The sequence below is a fragment of the Oryza sativa genome, chromosome 3 (assembly GCF_034140825.1).
Source record: "Oryza sativa Japonica Group chromosome 3, ASM3414082v1".
Classification (NCBI taxonomy): domain Eukaryota; kingdom Viridiplantae; phylum Streptophyta; class Magnoliopsida; order Poales; family Poaceae; genus Oryza; species Oryza sativa.
The window spans coordinates 14899988-14915080 of record NC_089037.1 but is presented as its reverse complement, the minus strand read 5'-3'; the positions used below and the strand labels follow the sequence as shown (position 1 = coordinate 14915080).

At 41.4% G+C, this 15093-nt stretch overlaps 4 protein-coding genes and 1 long non-coding RNA gene across 5 annotated transcripts; 2 read left to right on the top strand and 3 right to left on the bottom strand.

The window, feature by feature from the left end:
• Window positions 1-352: 352 nt before the first annotated feature.
• Window positions 353-5059, top strand: LOC107280431 (uncharacterized). Its single transcript, XR_001544543.3, has 2 exons — window positions 353-688; window positions 4707-5059. It is a non-coding gene; the product is annotated as an uncharacterized lncRNA (long non-coding RNA).
• LOC4332938 (cytochrome P450 709B2-like) lies at window positions 1292-3794 on the bottom strand. The gene is made up of 5 exons (XM_066309119.1): window positions 3497-3794; window positions 3085-3308; window positions 2514-2764; window positions 2016-2394; window positions 1292-1864 (listed from the first exon to the last, which is right to left on the bottom strand). Exons 2-5 carry the CDS (start codon window positions 3097-3099, stop codon window positions 1433-1435), a joined length of 1077 nt encoding a protein of 358 aa, XP_066165216.1. The 5' UTR covers window positions 3100-3308; window positions 3497-3794; the 3' UTR covers window positions 1292-1432.
• A 1258-nt stretch (window positions 5060-6317) lies between the features above and the next one.
• LOC4332937 (cytochrome P450 709B2) lies at window positions 6318-10259 on the bottom strand. The gene is made up of 5 exons (NM_001424245.1): window positions 9750-10259; window positions 8363-8586; window positions 7975-8225; window positions 7511-7889; window positions 6318-7324 (listed from the first exon to the last, which is right to left on the bottom strand). Exons 1-5 carry the CDS (start codon window positions 10018-10020, stop codon window positions 6893-6895), a joined length of 1557 nt encoding a protein of 518 aa, NP_001411174.1. The 5' UTR covers window positions 10021-10259; the 3' UTR covers window positions 6318-6892.
• Window positions 10260-10273: 14 nt separating this feature from the next.
• LOC9268111 (copper transporter 4-like) lies at window positions 10274-11020 on the bottom strand. The gene has a single exon (NM_001424244.1). The coding sequence runs from the start codon at window positions 10922-10924 to the stop codon at window positions 10373-10375; it is 552 nt and encodes a 183-aa protein (NP_001411173.1). The 5' UTR covers window positions 10925-11020; the 3' UTR covers window positions 10274-10372.
• Window positions 11021-13475: 2455 nt separating this feature from the next.
• Window positions 13476-14219, top strand: LOC112938314 (hydrophobic protein LTI6A-like). Its single transcript, XM_026024332.2, has 2 exons — window positions 13476-13706; window positions 13838-14219. The coding sequence occupies exons 1-2, from the start codon at window positions 13599-13601 to the stop codon at window positions 13922-13924; spliced, it is 195 nt and encodes a 64-aa protein (XP_025880117.1). The 5' UTR covers window positions 13476-13598; the 3' UTR covers window positions 13925-14219.
• Window positions 14220-15093: the final 874 nt, after the last annotated feature.

Genomic DNA, 15093 nt, shown 5'->3' with positions numbered 1-15093 from the left:
TTGTTGGATTTTTTAACAACTTCTTTATAGAAAGTTTTCGCACGAAATATACCGGTTAGCAGCTTGAAAAACGTGCTAACGAAAAACGAGGAGAATCTAATCCTGAAAAGTTAAAACCATCGCACCCTAAGTTTAGCTTTCCATCTATTAGATTGAAACATACACTATTCACTAAATTATTATTACCGATTATCTATATAACTATATAGATAAATTAAATATTTTAAAAAAAAAACTCCACAAAGATAACAGTTTTTTTAAAAAAAGTAGAATAGTCTCCCTCAATTTTTTTTAAGAAAACTTATTTTTAAAGACAGGGTAAATAATCCGTGACAAATCGCAAATTTGTTCCGCGGCACAAGGCGTCAAATCGATTTTTCCTTTCCCCGTCATCGTGCCGAACTGATGACCCAAGCAACCTGATTTCTCGCCGCCGCCGCCGCGCCGCTGCGCGCGTGGCGGTCGGGTCGTCGGGAGGGGGGTCGACGTCAGTAGGATGCCGGGCGCCGGGGGACTGGAGCTGGCCGGCCGGCCGGCTGGTGATGGTGGTGGTAGCCGCCCGGCGAGGCGCGTCTGACATGGCTGGGCAAGGTGCGCTACATCCCCAACAGCAAGGGGCGCAGCGGTCGAGGGCCGGCAATGGAGCGGCCCCGTGGTGGTTGATCCTTCTCGATCGCCCACGCCGGAGGTGAGCTCCCGGATGCCCTGCTTGGATGTACTTGATGCTGCTCATGTCTCTCTCTTTGTTCCAAATCATATATATACTTGCCCACTTCAGAAATCAAAAGTGTTCATCGCTTTACGCGCTGAGTTCCTTACCATGTGAAATTATCAAATTGAACAAGCAACTCTATGGAATCTAATCCAGTGGCCTTGGGATCAAAACCACATGAAAAATCAGCTGATCTATATATAGGTTATATATTTCTTCCTTCATAAGCCAAAGGTAGCAGAAACCTGCACAGCTACTGCTGGTATTTTGCAACGATAGCAGTGCTTGCAGAAAATTATCTACAAGATTACTAACCTTCAATTTTGCAATTGTTTTGCTATGGAAGTGAATTTACAAGGGATTTGCGTATTCGATTACTTTATGTGCAAATAAGAATTTGAAATAATTTGTGTGGTTTTCAGAGGAGACCTGCAATCATAAGTAGCATCACAAAGATACCTCAGAAAAAAAAATATGTTGCCCCGAAAGTGTAGCGCGCAATGATAGTATAATATCCATACTAAATCTATATACGGAGTATTATGCTAAAATGGTACCAACCTTGCACCAGAACAGTAATTCACATTGAATCATGGCCCGAGCTATTTTATTTTATAAGGATACATCCACTGTGGGGTACAATGTATAGTGCCGTAGGTCAGTAGCAACCTTTGGCATACAGATTCCATTTAAGTTTGGTAACATGTAAATCATCTAACTTCATGCATCCAGTAGCCTTAGAACAACAGGAAGACCAAACTTAGGCTGAAGAGTTAACAGGTCTACAGGTGCATGAACATAGTTAGGGGAAAGTGTGAATGAGAACTTTTTTAGGATCATAGCCATAACTGACTTGGCTTCCAACATCGCAAAATTCTGACCGATGCAAGACCTTGGCCCTATTGAGAATGCCAGTAGGGCATGTGGAACTTTGGCTGCTCTTGTGACCCCGTTCTGAAATCTTAATGGATTGAATTCATCTGTATCGTCACCCCAAATCTCCTTGTCCCGGTGCATAATTGCTGAAGGTATGATAATTGCATGGTCTTTGGGTATTTTTGTTTCTCCTACTGTAATATCTGTTAGAGGTTTTCTTTGAAGGAAAAGAGCAGGACCATAGAGCCTTAGGGTCTCAAGGAATACCATTGACATCTGCAATATATATATATATATATATGTTATGTTGTAGTTAGCCATACATGAACCATTATTATTAGAATGATACACATGGAGTTACATATCACAAGAAAAAAAAGATATCAAAATAGATTATAAAAGGCAACATAGGTACTAGTTTTCTTGCCTCTTTCAGTTTGCTAAGGTTGTCACCATTTGGATTTTCTTTTCCACATTCCCTCAAAGCTTCCAACCGGAGTCTTGCCTGCCATTCTGGATACACACTGAGCAAAAACACTGTCCAGGTAAGAAGAAGTGACGTGGTTTCATGACCAGCAAAGAAGAATGTTTTGCACTCATGTATAATTTCATCGATGCTTAAGCTGAGCTGATGTTGCTCCCTTCCCTGATCTGTTGCAATGCAAGCCTCAAGCATCAAACCAAGGAGATCGCTTCCGTATCCACTTCCTTTTGATGATAATCGGGATTGTATGATCTGCATGAGAGTGCCCCTAAGCTTCTTTTCAAGTGTCAATTTCCTCCAATTCCCTTTTGTAGGAAGGTAGCTGAACTAAAAAAAAAAAAGAAGTAAATATATGAATGAATGAGCCAAAATATGGTTGCATGTTCGTGGGATTTAATTTCACATTCTACAAGCTTTGGAAGGGAGTATTAGATATATTACCTGAATCCTGGTATCTGCACGTTGAGGAGAGATTTTACAGCAATTTCCTGGAGCTCTTTCTGTGCATGGAACGCTTCTATTCCTAACTTATAGCTGCTTCCGAAGGCCGTATGAGATATGATATCTGCTGTTAACTCTTGGAATTGTTTGTCCAATTCCACTTGAGTTTCTCCATTCTTGTTGCTGGATGCTTGATCTTCCAATTCCTTCACCATGTTTTGAGCACAAGCTACCATTGTTTTTGTCATCATCTGCATGGATATCAAAGTGAAGCGATACTAATATTAATTTTGTTGCAATTAAATGTGTTGGGTATGATATATTTTCTATTGTCTTGTTTTGATTTTTTTTTCATTATGGTTTCGATATTTTGGTTTCTTTTTATCTGGTGTTTTCTTACTACAAACGAACTGTCATGTGAAATTGCAAATGGACATGCAAACATATAACAACCTAGTTTAAGTTGCCTCGAGTTTTCTGCTCAACCTATTATAGTTTCTGGGGTGCATTTCCATACTCAGTTCTGTAGCACTAGCACACCTACATGTTAAGACGATTGAGATAAGATTACCTTTATCTTATCCATGGTGAAAGCAGGGTTGATTACTCTGCGATGGCGCTCCCAATCAATTCCTTCGACCAGTACTAGTCCCTTGCCAAGCAACGCCAACACTGTTGGGGTAGTGTCATTCTTCAGAAAGTGTCCTGACTTGCTTGAAAGAATCTGCCTGGCCCACTCATAGTTGAAGATGCAGATTCGAGGCTTTGCCCCAAACCAGTATACAAAGGGCTCTCCTGCAACAATTCACATTTGCAATGTTGCTTACCATCCACATTAGTGATCTATTCTTAGTTTTATAGTGAAGGATGAGCATTTAGCTTTGAAAATTGTCAGTCAGGTTGCTTGGCCACCATACAGCATTGCTAACCAAGCACTAAAACAACAGCATATTAAAAAAAAAAGCATTGAGCAGATCTAGTACCATATTGAGATCTCCATTTCAGGTACTATGGCATAACCCTTGGGAGGTAATTGTGGTCATGAACATCAAGAACCAGATCATCTGCAGCATCCTTCATTTTCTTCACATCCTCATTGCAGCCTTTCAAGAACTTGTAGGGTGGTCCACGGATTCCTTGCTCCCTGAGCCTCTTGGCTGCAATGTAAGGCCTCCATATATGGGGCACAATGATGTAGTCCCATAGCCATGAGATGGTAGGCAACAAGAGGGCAAGGAAAACCAGAGCAAGAGAGGCCATGGCAAAGAGGTGGTGGATTATGGAGAGGAGAGGAAAGGAAGGTGGTGCAATATTTATAGTCACTAGTACCATGCCCGTGCATTGTAACAGGCCCATATGAGAATGAGCTGCATGACTGAGATAGGATCCAACCGGTTGTTTTTTTAACTAACCGCCTTTTCTGGGTTTTTTTTAACCAACCATTTGATTTTTTTTTTCTGGTTTTCTCGAGGATTGCTGGTTGTGCACGCAATGTGATGGGGAGGGAGGAGGATGGCAATGCTTTTATAGTAGTAGAGATATGGTTTTTTCAAGGAACTGGGGAGTATTTGCATATCCTCGGCCATTTATAGTTTTTATGGTGTATTTATACAAAAGATGACATAAGAAAAAAGTTGGTCCTTACATGTGTCTGTCCTAGCCTTCTAGCCCTGAAGGTGGTCCTTGCGAAACTAATTTTTTGCTCTCTCTCTCTCTCTCTCTCTACATTGTTCTAGTAGTTGGCTGAGTGGAAATGAAAAAAAAAAAGACTTCGGTGTAAGCACATTCAAAATTAACTTCTTCATGTCAGAGCAACAGCATAGTTCAATTTACCAGGGAAACTACATGAAAGGGGTTCTTACCAATAGTGTGATAGAGAGATCCAACCTTTGAGGTTATGAAAAAAAGAAGGTAAAATTGTGAGAGTGAGACACGACGGATTTCTACAATATTTTGTGTATCCTTCTAGCTTTATATTTTGTGTCCTTTTGTCGCTAACAGATTGGGGAAGGACTATATTTTTTTAGAGAAAAGGCATATTGCCCAGAAGGACTCTGTTTTCTATTCTTGTGCATTCTGTTTTTTATCGTACATGCTACAGTGCCTACTTGTGTATTAATTTGTAGTCATGAATCTAATCCTTTTGTTCTAGAAACCATGCTGAATTTCCTTTCTATCACTTCTTAACGATAGTGTGAAAGAGGAGATACGACCTTTGAGGCTATGGCAATCAGAAGATGAAGCTGTAAGAGTGACATCGAGGATAACTACATGGAAACACCAGAACCAGGTTTTGCCTTGTTGCACATCCTTCTAGCTTCATAGTTTGTGTTTTATGTCATTAAAGAACTGGGGAAGAACTCTGTTCTCTTGTGCATTCTGTTTTTTCTAATCGTACACCGTACAGTGCCTACTTGTGTATTAATCTCAGTTTAGAATCCATGCTGTTTCTATCTCAAATATTGGGGCAGAGATCCTGCTGCCTTTTTTCTAGAAGAAAAATAATGGAACAGAGAATTATTTACTTTACAAATTTCTCGTATGCATTTACCTGGTCTTTTTGGGTTGTGCGGCCACTTTCAGAGTAGAGACATTTTTTTAGTTTGTATGTATGCAATTGAAATCGTACAGGAGATACAGAAGATGAGGTCATGCATGACGCCATGCAGATAGTAGGACGTCATGGCACAATCAACATCAAGTAGCAAATGAAGGTATCAGGTATGCTATCCTCTGTCCCTTGATGAACTGAAAGGGACACTGCATTACCGTAAGTGGAATGAAAATAACAGCCACCAATCTACATGGCTCAGCAGAGAAGGTAATGCATCGGGTTTAGCCGATGAGCTGGGCAACGATAACTCTCAGCACTCTGCTCTAGTTTCTTGGAGGTCCTGCACCTTTCAAGGGAGTCTCGGGCAAAAGCCCTGCCTGGTATTCCAGGATCGGCAACATCGACGCCTGCGGGTGCCGTATCCTCCATGGAGGTGTTGCCTTGCTGACTCTCTTTCCCTTTGGGTGAAAACCCTGTCCTTTTTAGGCGGGCGTTGGTAGCGGCTTCCGTCGTTACTTCCCTCCTTGGAGGTTTCGCCTTGAAGGTCTTGCTCCTCTCTCGGTCACCATTATGGTTCGTGGTTGTTTTGCCACAGGTTTTTTTGCTTTGTCTTCTGTGGGGTTTCGCCGGGTTCCCTGTAGCAAAACTGTGCAGTTGTATGGTTTTTGATCTGGTTTTCCTTATAAACAGGGTCAATTAAATTCTGGTAGAACTCCTACTGTCGTTTCTTAAAAAAAAGAGAGAGAAGGTAATGTATCAAATATGGGCTCTGTTGAGGCCGAGACATGTGTGCATCTCTTCATTTATTGTGTCTTCACTAGAAGAATCATAATTGGATTCTGTTAAGGGACTCAGGCCGTGTTTAGTTCACCCCCAACTACCCCAAACTTCCAACTTTCCATCACATCATATCACATCCAAAATTTTCCTACACACATAAACTTCCAACTTTCCCCAAACTTTCAACTTTTTTCATGAACTAAACACAGCCTCAGGCTGAGCACTGCAGCTGTCTACACCTTCTCATAGAATTCCTAGTAGCACTCAACCTTTACCCTTACCAATTGATTGACATGGATGTTTTGATTCTCCTGTTTTAATATTTTCTAGAGGTGTTTTAAACCATATGACACAACAGTGTGCTAACAATTGAACAACCCTGCATTCGTTATCACTTGTCCTGTTCTTTAATCACTAGTTCAGGACAGATCAGTTTGACAGCCATAGCTGCTGGACTATTCATGTCATGTGCAATCCATTCAAACAGGTGTCATCCATCTCTCTTTTTCTCGAGATGTACACACCATGTATTGGTTGTACTTCATTTTCACATAAGAAATATGTTGTTCACATACAGACGAATTGAATATTAGATATGACTTGTGGCAATCAATGGAGCACCCAAAGCTGAAAGGACAATTTGGACTTACTGCATAAATGCTATTGAGTGGGCAACCTTTGCTTTTCCACTGTTGTCATACAGGCCAATATATAGAGCTCCAAATCAGGCAGTAACTGGGCTTTCTATCTTTAGCTGCTAGACCAAGCTATCAGGTGGTCCATCCAAAATTCAGATTAGACTTTGAAGGTTTTATATCTTCTACACATAATCTGGGCATATCCTTGACAAGTTTTATAGATAATAAGAGACTGGACATGCAGAATACACTGAACAATGTAGATTGCAGCCTTTCTTCAGCATATCTTCTAGTTTTATGGTGTACTTTCTGGTGGATAAGAACTATAACGCCCGAAGCTCTAGCAACCCCGTAATATACATATTTTATAAATCATACTAATAGTAGCTACATACAAAACTATTATCTCATGCATCCAGAGCCTTCAGGAGTATGGGAAGACCAAACTTTGGCTGAAGTGTTATCAGATCTGCAGGTGCGTGGACATACTTTGGCGAAAGAGCAAAGGAGAACTTCTGCAGGATCATGGCCATCACCAACTTTGCTTCTAACATTGCAAAGTTTTGACCGATGCATGACCTTGGTCCTATTGAGAATCCCAGATGAGCATGTGGGATCTTTGCTGCTCTTGTGACCCCATTTGCAAATCTCAGCGGGTTGAACTCATCGGCATCGTCACCCCAAACCTCCTTGTCTCGGTGCAGAATTGGAATAGGTATCACAATCGCAGTGCCTCTAGGTAAGTGGAGCCTTCCCAGTTGCATATCGGTGATAGGTTTTCTAAACATGAAAATAACTGGGGGATAGAGTCTCAGTGTCTCAAGTAGCACCATTGTCATCTGCAATATCAAACTTCAATGTTAGCTACAGCTACAAATTGCCACAATGAGATACTAAGAATAATTCAACTGACATGCCACAACAATAGAAAACAGAAACGCTTGTCAAACCGTAGCCTCCAAAACATACTTTCAAGAACTAAATTCTGTTTTAATTTGCGCAATCCATGCACGGTATATTCTTACCTCTTTCAGTTTGCTAAGCATGTCTGCATTTGGATTTTCCTTTCTACACTCTCTCAGGACCTCCTCTCTCAGCCGATCCTGCCATTCTGGATACACACTGAGCAAGAACATTGTCCATGTAAGCAAATGCGATGTGGTTTCATGCCCTGCAAAGAAGAATGTCTTGCATTCATCTATGATCTCATCCACGCACAGGATCAGCTCATCTCGTTTTTCTCCTTGCTCTGTTGAGAAGCAAGCATTGAGCATCACGCCAAGAAGATCATCGCCGTATCCATTTCCTTCTGAGGTAATTCTGGACTGTATAATTTGCATGAGCGTGTTCCTTAACTTGTTTTCTAGCTTCCACTTGCATCTGTTCCTTTTGGTAGGGAGATACCTACAATCAAAAAGAAGCCATTCGTTAGCAGTAAGGTTGTACCAAGAAAAAAAAGTACTGGTGAAATATGAATAGATAGATTTACTTGAATCCTGGTAATTGCAGATTGAGTATTGTTGCTATGGCAATGGCCTGCAGTTGTTTCTGTGCATGGAACACTTCTTTTCCCTTCTCACTATTACTCCCAAATGCTGTACGGCATATAACATCTGCCGTCAAATCTTGGAACTGTTTGCTGAATTCCACTTCTATTTCTATGCTCTTGCTGTTCGATGCATGATCTAACCACCCCTGGATCAAGCATTCAGCACAACTGGCCATTGTTTTTGTCATCACCTAAATGCAGAACAGTGAAATAAATTTGATTAGAATTAGGAATAGGAAGCTTCTCCCAAACAAAATCTGAGTAGATTTTCTGAAGGAACTAGGAATCCATTGCTAGAAATTGGAGCCAGGTTAGAATGACCATTTACCTTTAGCTTGTCCATGGTGAAAGCTGGGGTGAGCACCCTACGATGCCGCACCCAATCTGCGCCTTCCACCAGCACCAGCCCTTTGCCGATCATTGACAGAATAGCTGGGTGTGCGTCGTTCTTCACGAAATGGCCATATTTCTTCGAAAGGATTTGCTTAACCAAGTTGTAATCGGAGACGCAGATTCGGGGTTGAGGGCCAAACCAGTACAGAAATGGCGTTCCTACACACCATTCAAATGAAAACATATAATTTGAAGAGTTAGTATATATATAGTTGCTGAAGTGGAATGGCTTCAGAATTGCATATTCTCACTCCCACAGTCAAGAAGTACAGGTTGGAGGTTCATATAAATCACTGAAATTTATTTACAAGATATATAGTTGAATAGGCTATTTTTCTGCATTGAACAGGGAGTATTTGGTGACTTATTTAACTATGGCATTTTTTTCTCTTCTAGGCATGGTCATTTCTGCTAGGTTTTTCTCTCCCCATTTTTGTTACATGTTCTCCCTTGTTATATGATCTTGTGTGTCTCTCACTTGTCATATGATCTTGTGTGGCTTGAAGGGCTAAATAGCCGAATGATTTGTAATAATTATTTGAGGGTGCAAACAAATAAATTAACTATTACAAAGTTGAAAAATAGATTTAGAAAATATTCTAAGAAAGTCATATACACAAAATGTCTTAAAAGACATATTGTTTAGGAGTTTGGGAAACATTGTTCGTTAATCCATTCATCCGAAAAGAACAGGGATATATATGTTCTGTTTCTATCGACAGGTATAATATTATGGCATAAAACTTTCCACTCTGCACTGCTCAACATCTTTTTAATTAATAGTATATTCATCTTTGATACCCAAAGAATAGATGATTTACATTTCTACTATGTCCAATATATCCCCCGGGCTTGAGGCTTGACCGCCTGAGACAAGATCCTAGCAAAGAAGGCATGAAAACATCTTTCGTTAAAAAAAGGCTATATGAAAACAATATAATTATTCTTCATGTCCTTGTGCTTTTAACAACAAAAAAAAAAACCCCAGAAATTTCTTGTGATGGAGTTTGATCATTCATTCAATTGTCGATGCCGGTGATGACCGGAGTGGCTGGAATCCGATGTAATGGTTAGATTCGATATGACATGTTAGGCAACGGAAGATCGAGGCTTTATTGTTGCTGTTCTTTATATTGTTGTTTCTCAGTTGTGAGACGCGGAAAATTTTCAGTGGAAACCAAGTAGTATTTCTTTATTACTATTTGATTCTGTAGATATAGAGATCGAAAATTCTATGAATTATCCAAAGAATTAATTCAATTAAGCACAGGATTAATTTCTTCTTGCTCTTGTTGCCACAGGGCCAAGAGGGGGGTGCGTACCGTACAGCTCCTTCCAGGCGACGAAGTGCGGGACGACGCGGCGGAGGTAGTCGTGGTCGCCGACGTCCATGGCCACGCCGTCCGCCTCCGCCTCCGCCTTCCGCCGCCGCACCTCGTCGTTGCAACCCCGCAGCAACCCGCCGCGCCGCGGGCCCCGCACCCCCTGCGCCGCCAGCCTCCTCGCCACCGCCCGCGCCCGCCACGCGTACCGCCCCCACCACACCCACGCCGCCGCCGCCGCCGCCACGGCCAGCAGCAGCAAGGTCGCCATGGCCGCAGCTAGCTTGAGCCAATCTACGACAGCTACAGTAACCTAGCTGCCAATTATTAGTAGATACTGTACTACCAGCTCAAGAGTGTAGCCACTAGCCAGCAAGTCAGTGTGATTAATACTTGCACTTATCTTGTAATTTTGACAAGTCAAAAACTGAAGCTGCAGGACAAGCCTGACAAGTTCTTGGATTTCAGGAGTGAAAACGAAATTCAGATCGAGAGACGATCGATCAGTAATAAACCATTTTGATGCAGTACAATTTTGCAGTCTTTTTTTAATATAATCTCCTTTGACTACAACTTTCATTATCTGGTAATTACGGGACAGCATGAAGAGAATTACATATTTTTTAAGGTTTCGGCTCTGACGATGGATGGAGAGAAGAACCATTCGACGTGGCGGCGGCGGCGGCGGCGGCGCCGTCGATTTCCGGCGCGGCGGCGCGAGAGCCGAGGAGGCCGCTCCGGGCGAGGAGGAACCCGGCGGCGTGGCCGGCGACGGCGGCGAGGAGCACGCCGGCGTTGAAGGACATGACGGCGAGCATCACCAGGTAGGCGAGCCCCATCCTGGCCGCGTGGACGCCCGCGGCGAGCAGCTGCTGCCGCCGCCGCCGCCGCCGGCCGCGCGAGCGGGAGAGGTCGAGGTCGAGGTCGAGCCGGCGCGACGCCGCGGAGAGGGCCTCGGCGAGCGCGGCGAGGGCGAGCACGAGGAGGAGGCAGAGGAAGTACATGCCGACGCCGGCGCGGTCGCCCGGCCACCGCGGGAAGAGCACCACCGCCCGGTGGCCCCAGGTGAAGGACATGCCCGTCGTCATCGGCATCGCCATGCCGGGCATCATCGTCGGCGCCGGTGGCGCGTCGCCGCCCGGCCCCGGCGGCGGCATCGGCATGGGCATGGCCATTGCAGCACCTCGTTGGCGACCGCAGCTGAGCAGAGTGACAACTGACAAGTACAATGTCGGAGGTTGGCCGTTGGTATTGGATTAAGTAGTCTTCGTTCAATTCCGAAATAAATTAACCTCCTACACTACAGCTGACACATTTTAATATACTCCCTTCTCCCCTAAATATTTGACGTCGTTGACTTTTTTAAATATGTTTGACCGTTCGTCTTATTAAATTTTTTTATGAAATGTATAAAACTATATATATACATAAAAGTATATTCAACAATAAATCAAATGATAGGAAAAATAATTAATAATTACTTAATTTTTTTAAAAAAGACGAACAGTCAAACACTTTTAAAAAAGTCAACGACGTCAAATATTTTGGGATGGAGGAGGTAATAAATTTAAATGCTTATTTTTAGATTTGATGTATCAGGAAGTATCACGTAGATTGATTTATTTGGAATGTATTTTAGAACGGAGGGACTATTGATGCCGTGCGAGCCGTGAAAAGCGAGGAGAGGTGCGTGCGCCATATGTCAAAAGACGTGTGATAAGAACAAGGAAAAGCAGCTTTGGAACAAGGTATAAGCTAGGAGAAGACTGTGGTTAGTGATAAGAGTAGGTTGTCGGACTACAAGCTAGCTATAAATATATTTTAAGGAGATAATAGATTTGTAGATAACTGCAGTACGGACTTCATGACACGATGTGCGTATGGTACGTAAGACCAGCTATTATTAGTTAGTATATGTTTATAGGTAACTATTATATGAATTGGCTATTAAATTGACTATAGATGATTTGAAGCTAATAGTTGGATATAATATTAAACTTGCTCAAAGAGAGATTAGTGTGTGCTACTGTTTTGCCAAATGCCATGACAGAATGGCGATGTAAGCGAGGTGATTGAGTGAGCCAAGAAAAAACGGAGGCGCCGTTTGCCCTTTTGTTTCTGTCCTAAAAGTCCTAGGTGTCGTTTCGAGACTGAGAAACGCACACGACTGTATCGGCAAATGGCGACAGATAATGTAGTGGCAATTGATGCTTTTCTCTCGGACACGCCTCATGTTTCCACTAGCCAAGCTGATGACTGCATCCTGTCCTCCATGAGCAGAATCAGCATACCAGCACAGACGAAAGTGAAGGGGATCGATCGTTCATCTGTTGCCATCGTCACCATCATCTGTGCTGTCGAATGGTAATAAAAACAACGATAATTTTTAGCGTCAGTACTGACTCTGAGGAGTAGCAAATCTATCTATTATATCTATAAAGTAATAGAAAAAGAAGCTTCCACGTTCGCTCTCACGGCCTAGAAAATCCCACGTTAATCGAAAGAAAAAAAGAAAAATAGAAGGAGGAGTACTTTGCAAAGAACACAAACTTAGAAACGGACAAAAAAAATTCGAATCGGACAAAAAAATACTTGGAAACGGACAAAAAATAAAAACCTAAGAGCTGAAACGGACAAAAAAAACTTGGAAACGGACAAAAAAACAAAGAGTAAACGGACAAAAATAACTTGGAAACGGACAAGAAAGATAGAAAAAAGTGAAAACGGACAAGAAAAATAGAAATTCCCATGCTAATCAAGAAAAAGAGAAAAAAAATAACCATTGGGTCATAGTAGATTCAGATTATAACAGTTTAGATTTAATATAGGGTGTCTTTAGATTCCAAAAAATTTGGCGAAAAACATCACATCAAATGTTTGGACACATGTATGGAGCATTAAATGTGGACGAAAAAATCAATTGCACAGTTTACATGTAAATTGCGAGATGAATCTTTTGAGTCTAATTATGCCATGATTTGATAATGTGATGCTACAGTAAACATTTACTAATGACGGATTAATTAGGCTTAATAAATTCGCCTCGTATTTTACAGGCAGATTCTGTAGTTTGTTTTGTTATTAGACTATGTTTAATACTTCAAATGTGTGTCAGTATATCCGATGTGACAGGGCAAAAATTTTCACCCTGGATCTAAAGATAGCCTAAGAAAATTAGACTCCGTGTTTGCTGTCATGGCCTAGAAATTCTCATATTAATCGGAGTCCATATAGAAAAACAATTTACATAGATAATTAAAAAATAATAAATATTAGAAGAGAAGGCTAAAGTTCATAATGGTGTACAATTTATAATTAATTGAAATATGAAATCAGATAAAAAGAATAATAGAGTCCATATATAAATACAATTTTAAATAGCTGAAATTCGAATTAAAAAAAGGAATATTGAAAGAAAAAACTAGAATCCATATTAGTATACAATTTAGAACTAACTAAAATTTGAAATTAAAAAAAGAAAATAGAAGTAGACATATGAGTCTATATAGAAATACAATTTATAACTTTAATTTATAAAAATAAAAAATAAAAAAATACTGAAATAAGAGTTTACAATCTATATAAAAATACAATTTAGAAAAAAAAAAGAAAATTTGGAATAGAAAATAAGGAATATTGGTAGCTAGCTGCGCAATTTGCGCGGGCCACAATACTAGTTAATTAGTAAGAGGCTAAAAATTGACATGCACTTTGGGCGATTGGATTAGGCTTTTGTGTCCCCCTAAACTTGGTGAATTGCTCCCGCTGACACCGCGTCGTCTCGTCTCCTCCCATCCTCTCCCCGCCTTTGCGTCGCCTTTGCCGGTGTTTGTGGTCGATCGGCCGGCGATGGCGGACAGGCCGCCGGCGATGGCCGACAGGACGGCGACGTTCGTGGACCTCGTCATCGCCATCATCCTGCCTCCCCTCGGCGTCTTCCTCAAGGTCGGCTGCGAGGTAAGCTTCCTCCAATCTCTCTCTCTGAAATCTGCATATTCAGAATCCCCATTTCGCATTCTGCTTGATCATTTTGATTTGGCGTCGATGCTAATATGCAATTTTGGCTTCTCGCCTGGATGGACTATCAGATCGAGTTCTGGATCTGCCTCTTGCTCACATTCTTGGGCTACTTCCCGGGGATCATCTACGCCGTCTGGGTAATTGTCAATCACTAGCAGCCAACGCACATCACATACTCTGGAACGCACTGCTTCTTCTTCTTCGATTCTTCGATTCTTTCTCAAGAGCCTGCAATGTAAGGACACTTTCTTGTAGGAAAATGAAAATGGCAACAACTGTCAAATATAGGAGTTCTTGATCGTTTCAGTTCTTAGCTTAGTCTGTTTCAATGGTGCAGAGGTTAGCAGGGTTGTTGAGGTTAGTAGTGTTGTTTCCTCCCTGTAAACAGTGCACTTGATAGCAAAAAGTTCAGCTAAGCTACCAATAATAAAGTAAAGTTTTGTTCCTAAATGAACAGAAAGCAGGGTTTTTTTTTTCTTTGTGTGTGCTAGCCTGAATCTCCTGATCTTCTTGCAAGAATTTGGTGACAAATGTAGTACAGACCACCACAGATAATGCTCAACGAACATCGCAAAGAAATTCTCTAGCTCGTTTCTCAATGACTGCTAAACAAACAAACCTTATGACAAATGTAAAGCAGGCTTACCTCTTGTGTTCAGCAGAAATGGAAAAGGAGAATAAATCCAGTCCTTCGCCGAGTAAAACCTGATGCACCATGATGTGCGGATGACAAACTTAAATCAATTGCCTCGGAGGGAGGCTCACACATTATCACAGGCTGCAGAAACAGAAAAGGTTGCAGTCCAACTAATAGTGTTGTACAACGAAACAAGGTAGGCCATGGTAGACATGTTCACATGTAAAGCAGATTTAGGCCAGTCAATGATAGCTACTGTAACTTTTAATGCAATGGATAAATCAAAGTGACCAACAATGATGTAATAAATCCTGAAAGCACATATAGAAATTCTGAAAACCAACCTAGCATCTCCACCAGATTAAAGAGAGTTACATGCCAAAACCCATAATTCAAGATTAAGATCAACAAAACTAGCATTTCAAATAACTATTACACTTCCAAGATAGATACTATCATTCACCATCCTGAGTAATACCACAAGTCGAATCACACCTAACCAAAACTAGCATTTTCATAGCTATTAAAAGATCAAGATGAATACTGTTCATCACCATGGCAAGTAATTTCATAAACAAGGCAGCAGCATACGCCAAATTTGAAGACCAAAACTGTAATGGAGCAAAATTCATCACATCTAAGTGATAACTGGAACAACACAATAGACCAAAATTAATATCAACAAAG